This window comes from Panthera leo, chromosome B1 (genome assembly GCF_018350215.1).
Source record: "Panthera leo isolate Ple1 chromosome B1, P.leo_Ple1_pat1.1, whole genome shotgun sequence".
Classification (NCBI taxonomy): domain Eukaryota; kingdom Metazoa; phylum Chordata; class Mammalia; order Carnivora; family Felidae; genus Panthera; species Panthera leo.
In genome coordinates, this window is record NC_056682.1 from 62,239,725 (window position 1) to 62,263,373 (window position 23,649).

Genomic DNA, 23,649 nt, shown 5'->3' on the forward strand with positions numbered 1-23,649 from the left:
CTGCCATAATCTGAATAACCAAACTGACTAAAGCTAAAGACAATTTAAAACATAAAATCTAAAAAAACATAAAAATAAATAAGTAAATAAGTTAACCCTAAGCTTATTTGTTTGGTTAGTTGTTTTTAAGGAATCATTAAAATTTAGCAGATAGGAAAACAGTAAGATTGTTCAAGAAACTATCTAGTAGAATAAGAGAGGTAATATAAAATAGAGGATATTCATGGGTTAAATACCTAAATGTGAGACCTGAAACCATAAAATTCCTAGAGGAGAACACAGGCAGTAATCTCTTTGACGTTGGCTGTAGAAACTTCCTTCTAAATAGGCTTACTGAGGCAAGGGAAACAAAAGCAAAAGTAAACTACTGGGACTACATCAAAATAAAAAGCTTCTGCGCAGCAGAGGAAACAGTCAACAAAACTGAAAGGCAACCTACTGAATGGGAGAAGATATTTGCAAAGACATATCTGATAGAGGGACAGTATGCAAAATATGTAAAGAACTTATCAAACTCAACACCACAAAAAACAAATGATCCCATTAAAAATGGACAAGTGTGCACTGACTGATGAATATATAAAGAAGATGTGGTATATATATATATATACAATGGAATACTCTTCAGCTGTAAAAAACAATGAAACCTTGCCATTTGCAATGACCTGAATGGAGCTAGGGAGGATTATGCTAAGTGAAATAAGTCAATCAGAGAAAGATAAATACCGTATGATTTCACTTCATATGTGGAATTTAAGAAACAAATGAGCAAAAGGATAAAAAGAGAAAGACAGAGACAAAGTTAAGAAACAGACTCTTGGGGCACCTAGGTGGCTCAGTCTGTTGAGCATCTGACTTTGGCTCAGGTCATGATCTCATGGTTTGTGGCCTCGAGCCCCGCGTGGGGCTCTGGGCTGACAGCTCAGGGCCTGGAGCCTACTTCAGATTCTGTGTCTCCCTCTCTGCCCCTCCCCTGCTCATGCCCCATCTCTGTCTCTCAAAAATAAATATTTTCTAAAAAAAATTTAAACAAACGGACTCTTAACTATAGTGAACAAACTGATAGTTACCAGAGAGGAGGAGAGTAGGGGATGGGCTAAAGAGGTAATGGGGATTAAGGAGTGCACTTGTTGACATGAGCACCACACGATGTATAGAATTGTTGAATTGCTGTATTGTACACCTGAAACTAATATAAGACTGTAAAAAATTTTAAAGTTGTGCTTAAAAAATAGAGGATATTCAGCAATATAAGGTTGTATAGTAGACAAAAGTAATATATAAATTTCTGCCTTACAAAGAAATAAATCAAACCAGTTGTTATAAAATGATCATTTTGCTAATAATTAATAATCTTGTGAAATAAACAAATGCCACTGATGACAATAAATATTCACTTAAAAAGTATTTATTGTTAACTTTAAATGTTTTGCCAACATAGGAAGAGAGAGCTAAAGCATACGTCCCATTGAAGACGGATCGAATATATCATATACTAAAAAGTTCTGAACTTTACGTTTTGTTTTTTAAAAACTTTATTATTTTCCCACTTACCAAAGATGTGATATGGAATTAGGCACCCAATAAATATTTAGTGAAAAAAAGCTGATTCTAGCAAAATAAGAGGGGAAATAGAACGTGCTAAATAGTATAAGTCGTTCCACATTTAATAATTCTATTAATATGAGGACGTTATTTTAGCTTCTATTTTTATTGTTTTATTTTATATTTTTAATATTTATTTATTTATGTATTTATTTTGAATGAGAAAGCACTGAGAGAGTGCAAGCGGGAGAGGGGCAGAGAGAGAGAGAGAGAGAGAGAGAGAGGAAGAGAGAATCCAAAGCAGGCTCCATGCTTAGCACGGACGCCCCACACAGAACTCCATCTCATCCCAATGAGATCATGACCTGAGCCCATATCAGGAGGCAGGCGCCTAACCAACTGAGCCACCCCAGAGCCCCCTGTTGTTTTGTTAAAAACTACAATAGCAAGGTGCCTGGGTAGCTCAGTCAGTTAAGCCTCTGACTCTTGATTTCAGCTCAAGTCATGATCTCATCGTTCATGAGATTGAGCCCTGCATTGGGCTCTGCGCTGACAGAGTGAAGCCTGCTTGGGATTTTCCCTCTCTCTCTCTCTCTCTCTCTCCCTCTGCCTCTCCCCTGCTTATACTCTTTGTCTCAAAAGAAAGAAATACACATTAAAAAGAAAAAACTACAATAGCTACAAGTTGCCTTAGTGGGTAAGCTTAGTGGGTAAGTAGAATGAAAAAAGTGATATGAAGTGGTAAGACATGTTTGCCTACCATTTTAAAGCCAGAAATAGAACGGTCAATGTTGCCATCAGTATCAGTGGCACTACTTTACAGCCTCTCCGTATTCAATGGAGATTTACACTAGATATTATTAACTTTGATGCCCTATGTGCAACAGCTTTTATGATATAAAAGACACACTACTAAAGTCCAATAGGAGTGTTATGTGTTTGACTTGACATATATCTGACTGCAGTGGCCCTCAGTATGTTGTGTAATTACCAACAACCAAACTCTTTAATAATTTTGATTAATATCTATGAGATTTAAATACAGCATCATCACAGAAAAATCTCCTTAATGATGAAATAACTGTTTCATGAAATTATGTCCAATAGTGGTAGTTCCAAATGAAATTTAGAAGTCACAAAATGGTCAGAATGGTTAACAAGCCAATGATCGATTCCTATAAAATGTATCATTCTTCCCATCACTGAAAATGTAAAAAGGGAAACTGAGTATCAAAACAAATGATCAAATGCAATACTGACTACCATAACAGTCAAAATTATACGTATATGTAAATACTCAAAATTTAATTCCAAGAGTGTAAATACAGATTTAAAGATCTGAGGGCAATTCACACCTTCAGTATGCATTTCTCTAAAGTCATTACAGTAATCATTAAAGTGCATGCTCTACAATACGTCTTTAAATCCTTACCTAATTTTATTTTAGGATTACATTGAATGTGCTTTAGCTGATGCATAAATTGTCAGGATTTTCTCGATCACCTATCTGTAAAGCAGCATGCTGGGTGTCCCAAGGGACACAAAGATAAGCTACCAGCCCTCACACTGATGAAGGCAGACCTATGAACCAATGGTGGGAATGTAACTATTATAGCTGTGGGTAGAGCAATGACCCACTGAGGGCAGCTCAGAAATGGGTGACAAAGAAATATGTGAATGATTTCCACTGATAAAAATGGAAACAAAGGCAGTCCAAGCAATCAGAAAAGCACAAGCAAAAAACATGAAGAAATGACAGTGAATGGCAAAAATAGTTTAGCAGAATAAAACAAGTAAAATGAAAAATTTTCAAAAAAAGGCCAAATTAATGAAAGAACATGAGTAGAACTATGAATTTGTTACAAACAGAAATTTATCAATAAAATTATGTATGCCAGTGCTTTGTTTGTATTTGTTTTACAAAATTGAAAGGTGGTAAAGAAAAAAGAAAGATGTATTGATCTAAATACATTATGTATTTAGAAATATGTAAGCTGAGCTATATCCATTCCTATTAGATAACCAGAAGGAAGGAAGGACAGTCTAGATTTGGATCTTTTAAATATTAAATAGATATAAAGAACTAGGAGGCATTCCAAATGTAACCAAAACTTGTCAAGCTAAAATTAGAATAATCTGGAAGAAAACATTACCTGAATAAGTCAAAACTAAAAAATTATGGCATTTTCCAAAACTATACAGAAAAAAATAATGTATTATTTTGACCCCTAGATAGAGCCAAAACTAAAACTGATTACTTAAAAAATAATTTTTAATGTCTATTTATTTTTGAGAGAGAGACAGAGACAGAGCACAAGCTAGAGAGAGGCAGAGAGAGAGGAAGACACAGAATCCGAAGCAGGCTCCAGGCTCTGAGCTGTCAGCACAGAGCCTGACGCAGGGCTTGAACACACAAACCACGAAATCATGACCTGAGCCAAAGTCAGACACTTAACCGCCCGAGCCACCCAGGCACCCCTAAAATTTATTACTTTTTAAGTGAGGTTAAATGTTGTAGGAATACATGATAAAAAAATCCTCCCCCAGTACCTAGTGGGGGATCACATAATCCTCCCCCAGTACCTAGTGAAATATATATTCCCTCCTCCCAAATTATATGTGATCGAGCAAGAACTATTTCCTCCAAAGGAATTAAGCATTTTTACTTCCTCATTGTAAACTATACTAGAGGGTATTCAGATAGTTATAGCTGACTAAAGAACATCCCTCTGTATAAAAGGATTCCAGCTAATAAGTGGAGAAGGGATCAAAGGAAAGAACCACGTTAGAGCATCACTCTTTTGCAATGATGAGAACTTTTACAATGGAGGGACTTGGCTGTCAGTGCTGGATTCCACTGCTCAACAGCGGCATCACTGACGCGGTAGACCGAGAGCGCGTGCCTCCTGACGGGATGCAATGTAAAGCAGACAGCAAACCCTAGCAAGTGTTCTCAGCAAGCACCCATTCCATTTAATCAAATGTTCGAATGTGGAAGCAGAGGGGAGAGAAGCTGGAAACCTCTCACAGTAAACCGTCTTTAAAGGACACAGCACTGCTTGGGGAGCTGCTATTAATGTCACTTGGCTACATTCTAGGATTTGTGCAGAGACGTGGTGGCAGAAGAAGCTGCAGATGGAAGCTGTGGTAAGTTCATGGCATTCTTTAAATGTTATATCAAGGGATTTGGATCTTATTCGCAGGCTAACATTTCTGGGATACTGATGCGTGTTCTTCACTTTTGAAAGAGGGGCATGGGTGCTCTCGTGTTTCAAGAAGTTTAAAAAACACTGGGTTCTATATTCTCTTCAATTGGTTGAATATTCATAGCACTCCTTAGCACATTGCTGCAGAAATACCTACTGAAATGTAACACAGCATTTCACAACTTACGGAACAGTTGTTTTGGGGAGTATTCGTTACCCGCCTGTAAGGAGAAAATCTAGAAAGCGCCACTGTCCGAGGAAGCACTGAAGCACCTCAAAAAGTGTGGTATCTTGCTCAGTCCGGCATTTTTTGAAGATAATTCTAGTGGCAGGAAGTTGGTGAAGGAACACGGGAGAGCGTTTGGAATAGATCAGGTGTGGCACGACAAAGAGATAAATACGCACTGAGGTACTGACATAGGCTACAGGTGGAAATCAATAGACACGGTGAATATCAATGTAATCTTACTGCATAGGTTTTAGACGGAGCACAAGAGAATCACCAGACAATATTACCAGTTTCCAATTCAGATGAGTGGGATGTTGGTCATACCACTGTTACAGTTGCAACACAAAGAAAAGTAGTTGACCTGGTGGAGAAATACACTTGGGGTAGGTGTATGATCAAAGTGTGTGATCAAAGAATATATATATTTAAAATATAACATTTTCTTGGGGCACCTGGGTGGCTCAGTCGGTTGAGCGTCCGACTTCGGCTCGGGTCATGATCTTGCACTCTGTGAGTTTAAGCTCCCTATTCGGCTCTGTGCTGACAGCTCAGGGCCTGGAGCCTGCTTGGGATTCTGTGTGTCCCTCTCTCTCTGCCCCTCCCCCACTCACACACCGTCTCTCTCCCCAAAATAATAAACATTAAAAAAAATTTAACCTGTTTTCTTATGTAAAATTCACACTTTCTCATGGGCAAAATGCTAATCAAATATTGAGACATGAATCCTACTTATGGATTTCCGCCCCCCCCCCCCCCCCCCCGTCTACACTTGCTTAAGTCATTCCCTGGTTCCACTTACCCGCAAGGTCTATACGTGAATACGATGTAACTCTCTTCATCACTTCTTTCGATAAAAGTCACACACGTGTGCTTTTCCCAATGCCTCATGGCTTGCTTGAACATGGCTCGCTGGCTGCCTGGAAAAATGGCAGGATGTTAATAAAAGAGTGTGTGTCTCAGGCAGTAGGGCTACATGCTGGCCCCTTCGTCCTGAGTCCGCCTGGGCAGTTCAGATGCCGTCATGCTCACCAATCAACAGAGATGAGCCTGGAGCACCACAAGCGTGCGCTCTTAAGAATGGACACTCCCCTTATAATCAGAGATTTGAACTCAATACCGTAATACATGTGTACAAGACTCTATAAACCGGGCATACACGCTACCTGGCAGTGGAAGAGAACTCAGCTTCCAGACATGAGCACATTTGAAGCTCAGTTTAAAAACCAGAACAGCGCTTTCAACCTTTAGAGCTCAACACTAAAGACATTTTTCAATTCCAAAAACATTCTAAACTAACAACCAAGATGACTGGAGTATTTCTCATGCTTGATTTCATACTATGTTTTATATATTAATTATATATATATAAAACTCTGTAAAAATACACACTCAATCTGTATGATAATATTTCTTCATAAAAATAAACACTCTGGGAATATCTTACCAGTGAAGTTGCCTCCTATAACATAAGGAATAACACCTCCGGGCCATATTCTTTCTGTTCTCGATGTAGCAGCTCTGGGAACTCGATTTTTCTCATTTTGCCCTGAGAATTTTAGAGGTACTTTTCCCTTCACTGTGTTGTTTTGCTCCAAGCCTGCAGTGACATTTAAAACATTCTGTGAAACAGAAGTCCTTGGTCAGGGAATCATTTCCTCTTAAAAGACTGAACTTAAAATGTCTTATTTACATATTTGTGTAAATATGCCTAAAGTCAATGCATTAAAGAACTTCATTTACCTTGCATACTTGAAAAACATTAAAATATTTAAGCATTTCACGTCAAAATCCTATTTCTTAATGATGCTCTCTTAGCAACTTTAATGAATTCTCATACAACAGTCTACAACAGATAGAAGTCAAGCAGACTTGTAGGCCACAAAAAAACCTGTTTCTTGTATTCTAATACTAGAGCACTTCCAATTCACCACCAGACGATAAAATAAATGTTGTTGAAAAAGTCACAAGATATTCGAAACTCCTCTTAACTCTTGCTAAATCCTTCATTCTTTTAAATCAGCATTGATATTCTATCGTATGGCCTAAAATTATGAAGATTGCATTACAGAGGGGGTAAATGAAATAATGTTGAGCTAGATATGGTCTCGGCCTCCTGGAATGCCAGTAGATCTCTGTTCAAATTTCCTCTGGATTCACATCCAGGTGACCTAGCATTATTTAGAGATCAGTACACAACGTGAACAAGCCAACATAAAATGCAACCTACTCCTAGAGAAGCTTTTGAGTCTGTAGTCATTAATTTTCTTGGTGGCCTTTCAAAATATTCAAAAAAAAAATTTTTTTTATGTTTTTTTTATTTTTGAGAGAGAGGGAGAGACAGAGCATGAGTGGGGAAGGGCAATAAAGAGAGGGAGACACAGAATCTGAAGCAGGCTCCAGGCTCTGAGCTGTCAGCACAGAGCCCTACATGGGGCTCAAACTCACAAACTGTGAGATCACGACTTGAGCTGAAGTCGGACGCTTAAACGACTGAGCCACCCGGGTGCCCCAAAATATTTTTGTTACTGTTTTTGTTTTTCCTAAATCTTCATTATTATTCATTCTTATTCATCTACTAACATTGACACAAATAACCCACTGGTTTATACTTCAGACACAACAGTGAAAGTATGCCCCTATTCCCGTGTCCCTAACAGGTCTAGTTTGCTTGGGAAAATTATCGCTTGGAAGTGTGTACTATCAATTATTTAATTAACAATTCATCAATTTAAAAAAAACATTAGGATATAAACTTTGAACAGAAAACTCTTCTAAAAACTCTAAAATACACAAACAGTGTTTAACAAATTCAATACTAGCAGTATTAACTAATTATGAGACCAGAAGGCTGTTTTTCTATGTATGTTTTTGGAAGGATCAAACATTCTCAACTATTTTCTTAATCTAACAAATCAGTTTCTCAATTTACTTTAAGTGAACTTTATTTCAAAACAGACATTTTTTGTTAGGTTAAACATTTTTTGATTTGATTAAAACTGATGTAGTTCCATGCTTGATAAAAACACCTTAGTGTGATAACCATTGCACCGAAAATAAATATCAACCGTAAAATAACCCCCAAATACATCTTATAATAAGGAGAAGCTGAAAATAAGTTAAAAAAAACATTTCAACTTTACGTTCTATTCATTAAATTTAAGTTCCAACTTAAGTTCTAAGAAACTTACATTAAACATCAGCTAACAAAAATGATACAGGACTATTTCTCAGCCTATACCTTTTACATGCTTTGCATATTAATGGCAAACTGAACTGCTATTAGTATAATATTTACTGTACATCAAGTCAAGCGTCTGCAACTTTAAACATTGATATACCAGAGCCAATTCTTCTTATCCTGTCTATAAGCTGGTAGAGAGCCCCTCGTTTCTTTGACATACTATGGTCTCCAAATCCACCTTAAGAATAAAAGAAAACAGTTAAGTTAAACTCATTGTATTTTAAAACTCTTGCAAATAAACCATAGCAACAGGCTACACTGGTTTCTCTTTGGACATCTTTTTTTTTTTTTTCATGGGGTCTTAGAGTGTTAGAGTCATGAATACCCATAAATCTTAGGAGAGTGTAAACATTCTACAAACACAATTTTGGTAGCTGAAATCAAGGGGGTGAGGGTGATCCAGAGAGCAATCTAAATGACTTTATTTGGACATCATGGCAATTGAGTCATCTATTGATAATTCAGAACATTTTTCTTCACTGTGACCCTGACATCACATAGTGTTATATAGGATGACAGCAAGCTGTTCTGCCCTGTTGACTGCATTCCAGCTATGTCTCCAATGTAAACTGAATATTTTCAGAAGTCAAATCAGCCATTGGAAATAAAAACATTAGAAAAGCAAATGTATAGTGCAAGTCTTGCTCCAAGGCTGTGATCAATTTTGAAAATATTTTTAAAAGCATGTTATACTTTATAATATGTTCACATAAAACTAGAAAATTAGTTTTGATAATTTATAAAAAACAGTAACACATAATTAGAAAAACGTCACAGGAATCCAAAAGGATGTTCAGCAGCAAAATGCATTCCATTATGCTATGTAATTGGCAACACTTATAAAAATAGATGTAAAGAATTTTATAGCTCAAAAGGTAGAAGAAGAGGTCAGGATAAGGAAATATGTCCTTTTGCAGTTTTACCAACTAGAAAAAGGCTAGAAAAGGTAGATTTCCTGTCATCAAGTCAGAAACCAGAGCATTTAAGGAAAACCCAAGTCCTATGATTCTCATTCCAGGGCTTTACTAAAATGCTCTCCTAATTTTATCTCTTATTTTCCTTTTTTGTTTAATTTTCAATACACAAATAACAAAAAGTCAGCACTGAGCAAACAATATAACCACTAATGATATCTGAATAAGTGCAGATGAATTCATATCACCAGAGTATGGTTCATGAGTCTCTTTACGCTAAGACGACGAAAGGGCCAGAAACCCATAAAGACAACCAACTGTTCTTGGACCTTGAACTATTTCTTTCCAATACCTTTTCCCCCTTTAAAATTAATACCAAAACTTATTTACCTAGATTAAAGCTAATAAAAACAAAAATAATAACAAAAACCATTACATTATATAAGCCTCTTGGAGGAAAAAATCAATTAAGTCCTTATAAGGCAAATAAGTTAGAGTGCTTGTTCACTGACTAATAACCTACTTGATTATTTGCATTACACAGTCACATTTTTGCTGTGCTACTTGAGAAAAATTTTTGAAATTTTTTCATTGAACATTCTAGAAAGATGAGGTAACATTTGAATGTATTCATTCCTAAGTAGTTATAAGAAACATTTTTGAAGAATGGAATTTATATGTTTGAAATGATGATTTTGTAACAATTATAACTTCATATTAGACAGGCCTGAGACACATATAAATAGGTTTAGAAGAAGGTTAATTATGAGGAAAAAAAAAGTGTCTTTAATTATAAAATTACAAGGATAAGAGTAATTATAGAACTTTACAAAAACAATGCCTCAAGACTACTAACAGCAATGATGTTCCTCATATTCAGCAATTTTTTAAAAATTTTATAGAAATCAAAATTGCAAAAAATTCTGTGTAGGCAGTTCATTAAAATAGAAAAAAAATTGATAAAATAAGTGGTTATTTCTCACATATTCTAAAAACAAACTAAGTATATATTATGGGAAAGACAATACAGTTTGGAAGAAGAAAATAAGAAATACAGTTAATTTGATCTCCTCACTTGTAAAAATATTAGTATAGCCACCCCTCATAGGGTTATTACGCAGATTCAAAAGGTTAATATCTGAAAAGCACTTAAATCAGGCCTGAGACATGGTAAACATTACGAAATGTTTGTTAAATTAATAAAATTAAAACTATTAACAAAATATAAATTTGCAAATAGGCTCATTTATGTTTAAGAAATGGAAGTTGATCAGCAGGACATGAAAAGTGATTGAAAGAGTACTTTTAGCATTTCAAAAGTATCTTTTCTGCAAAATGAACACAAATTCAATCAAATAATCAACCATACCTGTGGTATGTCCAAGTCCAAAGGGATTCTGTGTAAGGTCAATTGTCCTATCAATTTGAAAGATACTTAAGTCTTCATCATCTAAGGCAATATCACCCCAAAACACAGCTAAAAAAGAAAAGTTCAATTAAAATGAAATACTTCAGAGCAAAGTCAATGCAAACAAAGCTAATCAGAAAATTTTGAGAAAATTATGGAAATGTGGTTCAGATAGATATTTCAGAAAGTACTTATAACTGAATAGAATATTGAACCTGTAATAGTATAATATGAGCCACTTATAAAAGGATATGACCCACGTTTCCTTACTTTAATGTTTGAGGGAGGGGAGGGAGTAAGTCACTTCTCTGAACGAAATGGTCACTAATTTATGGGGGATCTTAGGAAAGAGTTCAGCACTCATGGCTCATTTGCAAATAAATGAAAGTGTGTTTGAATTTGCAGTGGATGCCTGTGACCAAAAGCAGGTCTTCACAGCCAGGTAGCAGGAGAGGTAGTAGTAACTAAATATTTTACTGTCACAGCACCTTACTCATCACACTTGTATACAATTATGATACACTTTCTCTAAATACGGCATTGCCTCCGAGTTTCTGTGAAGTGTATAAATAAACGCTGAAGTCAGTTCATGGGCTTAGTCAATGTTAGTTGAAGTGACTAAGTCACTTCACTGACTTAGTCAATGACTAGGTGCTACACCTTTGATCTTTCATATTAAATAAAACATTGTCCAAATTTTCAGGAGCTTCAAAATCATTGAGCCAAATCCTGAAAACACGCTATCTTTTATATCCAGTCTTTTATACTGCTTAATAAAATAAAGCTCTACAAACCATTGTGGGAAAAAAATGAGATAATTTCTTTAAAATCAGTATATGAATTTCTCTTTTAAAGTCAGAAATATACATCAACAAAAAATGCCCTCTTTGTATATTTGAGTCCAAAGCTAAACTAATCAATCTCTTAGTGCTGCCAGATGTCAAAATATAATAACTTTAAGAAACACAGCAAATTTAGAGAATAATCATGAGATTAAAACATTGACAAATGCCCTGGAAGTTGTGGGATATTGTTTCTTGATACAGGCTTACAAATTTTCTTTTCTAAAATTTACTTCAAATGTTTCTTTTGCAAAACCAAATGGGAAAGGGGTAAAATACATTAGAACTTTAGGAAGTGAAAAAAATCCTCCATACTTTTCCGATCACTGTCTTTTAGTAGATTTAAAACTTAATACTTACGAATTTTCACTATAAAAAACTAGTTAATAAAGTTAGTTAATTTATACAATTTACATTTCAATGCCGAAAGCAATACAATATTTGAGGCTTTGGTCAAAAGTTTATTATGTAGAATTATTCACCCAGTTTAGTTCCCTCATGCAAAATGATATAAGAAGGGGTTATATTTATGTGTAAATCTAGAGAGGGAGAAGATAGAAATTAGTTTAAGGAAGGTTATCACCTCAACATGCGGAAAAATATTCACTAAAATTTGAATCCTCTCATCAACCCCTCTCTTGTGCCCTACTGTCAATGGAAAAGCATGAAGTAGGGAAATGCTTACTATCTTTCACTATTGTAGAGACAAAGTAATGAAAGGTCTGTAGAACAGTTTATAGCACTGGCTAAGAGGTTGGTCTTGATGCCTGAAATTGAATCCAGATTCTAATCGGCTTCATACGCATGTGGAAGAAACCGCTGATGCTCCACTCCCCTAAACCCAGACATCTCAAGAAATAGATGACCTGCCTAAATAAAAAAAAAAAAAAATTGCAATTACATAAAAGACTGGCTAGTTTTCATAAAAAATAAATTTTGCACCTTTCCCCCCCAAGATTTTACACTTTAAGGTAAATTAAAGTTTGCTAGTTATTTACATCTTCCATCGTGTGTATTTATGATACAAGTAGTTGAGGGCACGGACTGGCAGTGACTCTCAGCCTGGCTCTTCCTTTCTTAGAGCAACTAGAGACACTAAAATAGTGTTACTCTAACATTAATTCGAATAGGAATCACAGCAGATCTGGTTAAAGTGGAAGTTCTGATTTAGGAGGTCTGGAGAGGCTCAGATCCTACATTTTTAACAAGTTGCCATTACTGCAAATAATTGTCATTGCCATCATCTTGACTAGCATCATTTTTTTTTTTCTCAAGAATAAACTCCTCTCTGAATCAGCTTGTTAACATGAACACTGAGGCACTCAGGCACTGAGGCAAACAAAACGTAGTTTGTCAGTACCCCATTTATATAATAAAAGTAGTATGAGTAAAATAAAACTCAAATGTGTTTTAGATTTTTATTTTCTTGTAACGACTTTTCACATGCCATAGGATTCATGTCTTGATGGATGGATTATATCAAAAACAGATCCGCAGTCCAAAGATATAACACTTCACAGGAGCAAAAACATTACTTCTGGGGAGAAGAAAAGGCACAAGGCCAGATGATTCTTAAGAGGAGACAAAACCTTTCTGGAATACATAAACCCATTTTTTTTTTTTTTTATTTAGTGTTATTTTTCCTGAACTCAAAGCTTCAGAACGGTGTGGCAGGTCTGAATACACCATGAACCGCTTCAGGAGAAAACCAAATATTTCCTTGAGAACAAGCCGTAGTGAACGACAAAGCCAATTCATTTCTGTGCGGACTTGATATACACTGCAGGCCATATATATCTTTAAATGTTGATACTATCAACATTAACAAAAAAAGAAAAAGTGGCCATCTTAAAATTACAACCCATCACACAGTTTAAAACGCACAATTTCTTTCTTTGTATTGCACACATCTGAGGGTTTCCTTAATCCATCTTCTACTTAAATCTGCGTGTCTTATTTCTCCATGCTAGAATACTTTACTTATGCCTTGGTGTAGCAAACTGGACCACGACCCCTTATATTACATGGATTTAGAATTTGCATTATAATCTAGTATGTATTTGTTATTCAGGCTCCAAGATATTTCTAATTCTCAAATCCACTTTGGGGTTTTTTACTTTTCTTTCTTTATGGTATTTTCTATTTGTTTTGCATCACAAAAATGAGAAATAGTTTGAAAAATATGAATTACTACTCATTAGCCCCATTTAGTACAGTGATTTGAGGTTGGGGCTATCAGAACTGAAAGGAATACAGGAAACTGGTTATAGATCATAATACCAGGGAAGTTCTCAAGTGCAATTGGAATATTTACTATCTGTTTGGAATTCTGCTTGGATTCCTATGGTCAAAAACGGGTTTGGAGCTAACCAATAGGCCAACATAAAATGTCAAGAACAATTTTTAAACTACATGGAAAACCACAGGTATTGTTTTTCTTCTGAAGGCTATTTGCATTCATTGTACTACATTTTTACTTTTTTAAATCGAAGCCCAAGGAAGGCAAGTAGCTTTTATTGTAGTAGGTAGAGTAAACATATCTTATAAAAGAATGTACGGTCAGAATAGGCAATCCAAGGTCGGGACTCCCTACACCACGACTTTCAGGGATACTTCTTCCACCCACTTCAGGATTCCCCAAAGATCTTTAGCCCTTCCATTCTGAAGCTGGGATCCAGCAGTCAACTTTAAGGAGGCTTCGAGCCTGCGATTTCCTAAAAGCTGTATACAAAACATACTTAGGAGTTTATGTGCTCAGTCACATGTTTTGCAGGGGAGAGGTCCACCACAGGCTGTCAGAAAGGATCACACAAAGTAAAGAGCCACTACTTTTGCCAAAAGCAAAGCCTTTCCGTCCATTCAGGAGAAAATGCTTGCAAACTAAACACCCTCACAAAAATGGATGCATTTACTTGAATTAATGCTAAAGAATCTGACAGCTGGTTACTACTTGACAGTGTACTGTAATGGAGTCTCCCTGGGCATTACCTACAGAAAGTCCTTCCAGAAGGACTTCTGTGTCCTGCCTGTGCTTCCGTCAGGAGTAGGCCAGCACGCAAGATTTCATACCATGTTTTCAACAGTCTGATTCGTCAGTCTAATTTTGAAAATACTGACCACAGGAAGCATGCGTCACTCATCTTTAAACCCTCACTTGCCAGAGTGCCTGACATAAAGTAGGTTCTCAATGTTTTGAGACACACAAAAAATGCGAATGAGAAAATACCGTGCATCGGGCTATAAATCGTGCATGACAAAAATAAGGCTAGCCAGGCTATGTACTTCACAGGTTTGCCTTAAGACCCAAAATACTGATATTCACCATTCCAAGGAAGGAGTATTTTAAATCCTTTCAATCCAGAGTGGATTACTGTTATATACTCAAAAAAAAAAAAAAAAAAATTTAAAGGGCAACTGTCTTTCTTTTTTATTCCAGTACTATATATTATTAAGTGCAGTTATGGGAAATGTGTCTGCTTTTCTCTACACATCACACTGATATGGTCAGGAAATACGGACTGAACTAGCAGATCTGTTATCATGAGATTTATGGGATTTGAAGAGATAGCTCAAAGATTCAACAATAGCCAAGACCACTTGTTCACTACACTGTTTTCACATACAGTTTAAACTTTCTGCTTTTATTGATATTGGATTTAGGGAGGAAGAATGATGTCATGTGAAGGCCTGACAAGGCTGCTTTGGCTGCTCTAGCCTACAATAAAGGCTGAGTAAAAATTTCCTCGGACAAGGACAACAATGAAGTCTCAGAAGTCAACTATTTTTACTTGATTGACAACCACTAAGCAAATTCCCAAGGAAAAGTAAGATTTGGCAAAATTCTAATTACACATTTTGGAGACAACGTTACAATACTTAAAAGGGAAAATAATTTTCAGCTGGCATCTCATATGCACAGAATAAAATTTTCCCCCAGAATGACACAGATAAAAGTCAATTTAAGTTCCAAGTTTGGGAAACAATTATCTGAAATTTTTTAAAATATTAATACAACATAGAAATAAATATGTATATATTTATATAGACTTTCATAATTACTCTTCAAAAAATATAAGAATGAGAATTTTTTTAACTTTTTTAATGTTTATTTACTTTTCAGAAGCAGACAGAGACAGAGTGTGAGTGGAGGAGGGGCAGAGAGAAGGAGACACAGAATCCAAAGCAGGCTCCAGGCTCTGAGCTGTCAGCACAGAGCCCGACGCAGGGCTTGAACCCACAAACTGCCAGGTCATGACCTGAGCCAAAGTCGGACACTTAACTGACTGAGCCACACAGGCACTCCAAGAATTTTTTTATGCAGTATATCTCCTTCTTAAATTTCTAATAGTAAAAAAGTATTTGCAGTCCAATTATTGTAGTGAGTGTTATTAAGAAAACAGCCCATGCCATCATAAAGAATGAAATCTTGCCATTTGCGATGACCTTTGGAACTAGACTGTATTATGCTGAGCAAAATAAGTCAGAGTAAGACAAATGCAATTATGACTTCATTCCTATGTGGAATTTAAGAATCAGAACAAATGAACATGGCGGGGTTAGAGAGAGGCAAACTGTAAAACAGACTCTCAACTGTAGAGAACAAACTGAGGGTTGCTGGAGGGCTGGTGGGCGGCGGTGGGGGGCTAGATGGGTGATGGGTACTAAGGAGGGCACTTGTGATGAGCACTGGGTGTAAGTGATGAATCACTGAATTCTACTTCTGAAACCAGTGCTACACTATATGTTAACTAACTTGAATTTAAATAAAATCTTGGAAGGAAAAAAACAGCCCATGAAATGTTTTATTTAAAATAATTTCTAGGTTTTTTTTTCAAGATCTGCATTTTCACTTCTACCATATATTATCACATAACATGAGCAAAGCCTTCTCATCTGCAATTAAAAAGTGTTCACAGGGTGCTAGGTGGCTCAGTCGGTTAAGCATCTGACTCCTGATATCAGTTCAGGTCATGATCTTGCTCGTGAGATAGAGCCCCATGTCTAGCTTCATTCAGCATGGAGCCTGCTTGGGATTCTCTCTCTCCCCCTCTCTCTGCTCCTCCTCTGCTCACTCGTTCTCTCTCTGACAATAAAAAAATAAACATTAAAAGAAAAGTGTTCACATAGTGAGATACAAATGATGAGTTAAATAAAATGATAACACTGGGGTGCCTGGGTGGCTCAGTTGATTAAGCATCTGACTTCCGCTCAGGTCATGATCTTGTGGTTGGTGGGTTGAACCCCACAACAGGCTCTGTGCTGACAGCTCAAAGCCTGGAGCCTGCTTCAGATTCTGTGTGTCTCCCTCTCTGCCCCTCCTCCACTTGTGCTCTGTCTCTCTGTCTCTCAAAAATAAATGAACATTAAAAAAAATTTTAATAAAGTGGATTATATATCCTTCCCTCATAAACTGGATTGAAAGGTGCCTCTGGGTAACATGACAATTATCTGGCCATTTTCATACAAGATGTATTCATCCACCAAAGACAGAATTTTTGAAGGGAGGGGATACAGTGTGACATAAAAATCTAGATACAATTTGGATTACTGATTATATATTAAAAAAAAAACAAAAAAAACCTGTCCAAACATCCTCCAAATTGAAAGGTCCCTTCAAAGAACCCATAACTGTCACTAGAGTGAAACACAGTCTTCTTTGATTATTTCCTAAATCAGGAAATAAAACGTAATCACAATACAAAATCAAATGTTCAATCTAAAATGCAAAACAAACATATACATATGCACATACATACACACATACATATATACCACGCAAAAGCAAAGAATATTTCTCCAGAATATGGAGACATTTGATAATAAAGTCATTTTCCATGATATTAATGAGTTTCAAGATGAATCTAGATTGACCAATAGATTATGAATACAGATCACAAGCAACAAGTTGTCTTCTTTAAATCTTATATTTTTTCTATTCTAATGCAATTGTACATTATGGATATGAGTAAATGCTAAATTTTCAAATAAACATCTTTCTTTTTAAGCCAGAAAACAAATTTTTTCTCATAACAAAAGATCCATTGAAATACCATATCAATCTGCATTTATAGCCCACAATGCCCATGGATAGGATTTCTCAGAACATTTTTAAAATATCACCCATACCACAAATATTCATTCTGAACTCTTTGTCTCAAAAGAGAAAACACTGACAAAAACGTACTTTGATCAAACAATGTAAAAATAAATATTGAAATTTTTTTTTGCGTATGACCTAATAATTTGTTACAAGCTTTAAATTTAGAAAACAAATTACTGTAGTCCATCAGTTTTTAAAAACTGCCATTCTTACACTGCTCAAAAATGAATATATAAGCAACCGCTACCAAGATTTGGTTTATTTATGTTTCCCACATCATACATCTTGTAATGACAGAGCAAACACTTGTTTTTTCTTCCCTCAGGCCTTTAATTGTTTACACTTGTGGCCACTTGTGTGGGCGTCAACCCTGATACTTCTTTCTTAATTAAGTTTGTTTATTTTCTAAATATTGACACTCGCTCTTGGAATAAATCTTAATGTCTTCCTGGAAGTAAGACTGTTCATGCAAATTTGTTGTTTTCTATATTTTAGCTATATTTTACCCACTGGCTGGTCATCTATTCACATAAACAGAATCTTTTTTTCCCCACTTTTTTCCATTTTTTATTTAGTCTACTGTTAGGAAAGACTGAGAGAAAAATGCTACATTCCAACCTTTGTATAAGATTTCCTCTTGAGCACAAGTCCAAGGCAGGGTTTTTCTTTGGTTAATATCCCCCACTGCCAACCCATAAAACAACATGTACTCAGTGAAATAAACTTTACAGAATTTAAAAACTCACTGATATCCTAAAAAACTGGATTCCATGCACTGATTTCTATTTCTTCCTCCCATAGTCTCAGGGATTTTAAATAATTGGGAAGATAAAGGGAACTTTACTCACACCAAAACAAGCAAAAATTGAAAAAAACAAAACAAAACAAACAGTGAAATATCCTGTCAATATTATTTTCAACCTTTTAAACTGCTACTTTAAAAGATCTATAGTGGCACCTGAGTGGCTCGGTCGATTAAGCATCCGACTTCAGCTCAGGTCATGATCTCATGGGTCCTTAGTTCAACCCCCCATCAGGTTCCATGCTGATAGCTCAGAGCCTGGAGATGCTTCAGATTCTTCATTTCCCTATTTCTCTGCCCCTCCCCCACTCACGCTCTGTCTCTCAAAAATAAACACTAAAAAAAATTTTTTTTAATAAATAAAAGATCTGGGCACCTGGGTGGCTCAGTCGGTTGAGCGTCCGACTTCAGCTCAGGTCACGATCTCACGGACCGTGAGTTCGAGCCCCGCGTCGGGCTCTGGGCTGATGGCTCAGAGCCTGGAGCCTGCTTCCAGTTCTGTGTCTCCCTCTCTCTCTGCCCCTCCCCCGTTCATGCTCTGTCTCTGTCTCAAAAATAAATAAACGTTAAAAAAAATTTTTTTTTAAAAAGATCTATAAAGTGTCAGTAGCTTATACTAACATTAAATGTGTAGTGTTTCCACACTTGTCCAAAGGACAAAAATACAGATTCAAAGGGGCACGTGCACCCTGATATTTATAGCAGCATTATCAACAATAACCAAACTGTGGAAAGAGCCCAAATGTCTATCGACTGATGAATGAATAAAGACATAGTACACACACACACACACACACACACACACACACATACACACACACACACAGGAATATTACTCAGCCATCAAAAAGAATGAAATCTTCACCATTTGTAAGAAAGAGGATGGAACTAGAGTATATCATGCTAGCGAAATAAGTCAAAGAAAGACAAACACCATATGATTTCACTCATATGCAGAATACAAGAAACAAAGTAGATAAACATATGGGAAGTGGGAAAAAAAGAGCCTGAGGGAAACAAACCATAAGAGACTCCTAACGATAGAGAACAAACTGAGGGTTGATGGAGGCAGGTGGGTTGGGGATTGGCAGGTAGGTGATGGGGATTAAAGAGGGCACTTGTTATGTTGAGGACTTGGCATTATATGTAAGTGATGAATCACTGAATTCCAACTCCTGAAACCGATATTGCACTGTATGCTAACTAACTAGAGTTTAAATAAAATTTTTTAAAAATTGAAAAATAAAAGATAAAGCAACTTCCAAAAAAATAAAAATAAATGTGTCGTGCTTATTATTAGTAAAATGCCCTCGTCGACATTCCATTGAAGGCTCAGAAAACCCTCAGATATTATTGATTCATATCACTAAACCTGCTGATAGAATTTAATGTTAAAAACTTACCAGGCCTTATTGTTCATCATAGAATGTATGCCTTTTATTTTATGTAGCAGTTTATTAGCATTGGCTTTAGGTTATTTGTTACAGTTACAAGATTCTGAGTTGAGAAGTTGTCTAAAAACTTCAGTTTGAGGTCATGCTGGTGACTCATCTTAACCACATGAAGAAGGTCTCACATGGGGAATGAAGAAATAAGTGTTTCCATTCTTTTCAGATTTGCAGAAACAAGAATGTTACCTGCATTGGCATATGGAGATGACATACTTTATTGAGAAAATGGAAGTGATCTACAAAGGAAGTATCCACTAAATGAAACTGAGTTAATCATAACGTGCATATGGGAAAGGATAAACCACCCAACTCTGCTTACCTAGTTGCAATATTAATGTTATTGAGTAATCTGCCCATAGTGTTTCAAGCCTTGTTTAGGGTAATAAAGGAAAAGAAAACAGATGTTGAAATATAAATAGGGGCACCTGGGTGGCATAGTCAGTTAAGAGTCTGACTCTTGATTTCAGTGCAGGTCATGAGCTGGAGCTCTGCTCTGACAGCGTGGAGTCTGCTTGGGTCTCTCTCTCTCTCTCTCTCTCTCTCTCTCTCTCTCTCTCTCTGTCTCTCTCAAAAATAAATGAATAAACATTAAAAAAAAATGGCCATTAAATCCACAATCTCTCTGTAGTGTTACAGATGAATTCATTTTAAAAGAGAATAAATTACAAGTTCTTAAAAAAAGCTTCCAAACACATAACCTGAAAATTTTACAAATATATATATATATATAGTTGAGCAAAATAATCCAGTGCCATAAAAAAAACAATCCATATATTAATTCACTTTAAAAGTTGTTAGAGGCTTATAGGGGCGCCTGGGTGGCTAAGGTCGGTTAAGCGTCTGACTCTTGATTTCAGCTCAGATCATGATTTCATAGTTTGAGTTTGAGCCCCACATCAGGCTCTGTGTTGAGCGTGCAGAAACTGCTTGGGATTCTCTGTCTCCCTGTCTCTCTGCACCTCACTGCTCTCTCTCTGTGTGGCTCTCAAAAATAAATAAACATTTAAAAAATAAAAATTAAAAAATGACACAGAAGTTGTTAGAGGCTTGGGGCACCTGGGTGACTCAGTCGATTAAGCATATGACTTTGGCTCAGGTCATGATCTCCTTGCTAGTGAGTATGAGTCCCATGTCAGGCTCTCTGCTGACAGGTCAGAGCCTGGAGCCTGCCTTGGATTCTGTGTCTCCCTCTCTCTCTACCCCTCCTCCTCCCTTGTTCATGCTCTGTCTCTCTCTTTCAAAGATAAACATTAAAAAGAAAGAAAGAAAGAAAAGAAAAGTTGTTAGAGACTTATAAAACAATGTCTAAATTTTTTTTTTTTAATTTTAAAAAGGTCTTAAAGAAGCCCTCCAGAAGGGACTAATGTTTAATGTTTAAAATCCATTTTTTTCGTGAGTTTCATTAGTGGTCTCTTATGAAGTAGCAAATGAATAACTATTAGAGCCACAGTCTCTGAGAAAAAAGTAATTTAAGTGTGTACTGTAGCCAATTGTAATGATGGACTGTCATTCAGGGATAGCGTAGTTAGAGCTATAGATATATAACGTAAAACTTATATTGTGAGCAGTTGCTAGGGCGATGTGACTAATTCTGGCAGTTTTATCTATTTTTAATATTCTTTGCAATGATTCAAAGTGATCCTCAGGAACCTGAGCCTACTAATGTTTTGAATGGTAAAATAGAAAAAAAAAAAAAAAGAAGAAGAAGGCTAAATAGTCAATTTGTCTTTAAATGGTTGTTAAAGGAACCTACCTAATATACTAAATTGTTTTCCAGCTTTCTTGAATTACAATTGACATATCACATTGTATAGTTTAAGGTGTACAAAGTAGTGATTTTATATATGTTAATATATCCATTGTCTTATTCACTTATAAATTTTATGTGTAGGGCAACAACTTTTAAAATCTACTCTTTTAGCAACTTTCACTATACAATACAGTATTATTAACTTAGTCACCATGCTGTGATGTACTAAATTATTAATCCCTAAGGAAAGAGATTTTGCCTTTTTTATTTTTGAGTTCCTAGCACCTAGCATAATATCAAGCACAAAATAGAAGTTCAATAAATAATAATAATCAAGTTGTCTGCTCGTTTTTAACATAATAAAAATAATATATACACATATTTCCTAACTCTGACCTAGAAAAAAAAAAAATAAAGCCTAGGGGGGAAAAAAATGAATGACCAACATACTGGTAATAAACACCGTGAGCACCCAGGAAAACTTCCCAGTAAAGCAATCAGGGCTCTTTGGGAAAAATTACTGATTCTAAGTTTTAGTTAGGAAATGAATAAGATGGGCCTGGAATATATACCATAAACCAGAAAGCAATGAAGCTACCAGAGATAAAAGTGTTATGTTAAAGGATTCAGAAATCAGTAAACAAGTGTCCACCGGCCAAAACTGGGACAATTGAAGCATCGATAAGGATAATCAACAATCGTATTGTACACCATTTAGGCCATTAGCACATAACACTAAAACAACAATTGAGCACCTTTGAAGGACACTAGGAAATCAATTCATTTTCTTTATGTAAATGTACATATAAAGAGAAACAAATCTTAAAAAACACATTGCATGATAACTAGTGAGACTAAGTATTGTGTATACATTTTTAGAAAAGTTTTCTCTTTGAGAATGGGCTGTTCCAATTTTGGGGATGGTTTTCCTTTGAAAGGTTTGCCCTTTGCTTATTGATTGTAGGTTCTTCTTATACACTCTTGATACCAATTTTCTTTCATGACAGTAGTTTCTGGTTTATAGTTAATGCTGATTATAGTTAATTCAATGTACTCAATTCATATAAATGCATTTAATTTCAACACAATAAATTTGATACACATTTCCTTTATGTTTTGTGCTTTTGAGTCATATTTAAGCAGCACATCTTAAATACTTTATCCAGTTAGAGAAGACCCTTATGCACCTATTTTGGATTTTAGCATTTTGATTTATAAAAGAAATTGACCCATACTATTTTTGCTCTTATTTTCATTGTCTAGCTTTAGAATCAAAATTATACTAACCTTATAATATGAGCTGGCAGACATTATTTTTTCGTAGTCATCATTTGTGTAAGAATGGGATTATTTGTTCCTTAAATAGTTGGCAGAAATTATTTGTAAATGTGTTTGGGCATGGTATTATAGTTAAGGGCATGGTAACCTAGATGTTCCCTGTCTGCACTGCCCCTATAACTATGGAGAGGGATACTACTAATAAAGTCTTTTCTGTGGCATATTTTTAGAGGATGCTTTGATGGGCTGCCCAGATCCCACCTCTTGTTTGAAGAATTGATTCCCAGATGCTGGAAAGGTTTTGGCTGAAAGACATCAATGTTAAGCTCTCTTGGCTGAAGAGCAACAAAATCCATAGCCAAACCCACTTCATATATGTAACCGGCATCGTATGACTGGCAGAGGACAATGCTTAAAGGTATAGTCACATCACCCCAACTTCGGACTCTCATCCTAACATCAGCTGTCATCCTCTACAGACTGATGGCAGAGAAAATTTTAAAAAAAGGTCCAAAGCCAAATACTAAGAGTTATAGAACTTTAAAGCAGGGTTATCCTCCCAATATCAGCAGGTAAGCTATACCAAAGTTAGGTTCTACTTACAAAATAATGGTACACTGACACATGGGATGAAGAATAGGAGTTGAGGCACCTAAAAATCTTGAACCTCAAGATTTATCTGAAACTTCCAGGTCTGAAGAAGGGCCTACTCCACCTTATTAAGGACCAGTGTCCTTCCTTTTTTTTTTAAAGATTATGCAGTGACCCTGTCATGAAAAACAGCATGCACCACTCTAGATCTGCCTTTGCCTCCCTTTCTGGCTACTAAACCACTAACTAGGGTTAAACAACAATATAACCTGACCAGGATGAGCTGGGCCCA

At 36.0% G+C, this 23,649-nt stretch overlaps 1 protein-coding gene across 1 annotated transcript in view; it reads right to left on the reverse strand.

The window, feature by feature from the left end:
* The window catches only part of TLL1 (tolloid like 1), a 137,943-nt gene that overhangs the window by 113,446 nt on the left and 848 nt on the right, over positions 1 to 23,649 (reverse strand). Inside the window, exons 2-5 of the mRNA XM_042936680.1 lie at positions 10,505 to 10,612; positions 8,319 to 8,399; positions 6,425 to 6,577; positions 5,780 to 5,897 (exon numbers count right to left, since the gene is read on the reverse strand). Coding sequence (XP_042792614.1) covers positions 5,780 to 5,897; positions 6,425 to 6,577; positions 8,319 to 8,399; positions 10,505 to 10,612 — 460 coding nt within the window. The remainder of the gene's footprint in view (positions 1 to 5,779; positions 5,898 to 6,424; positions 6,578 to 8,318; positions 8,400 to 10,504; positions 10,613 to 23,649) is intronic.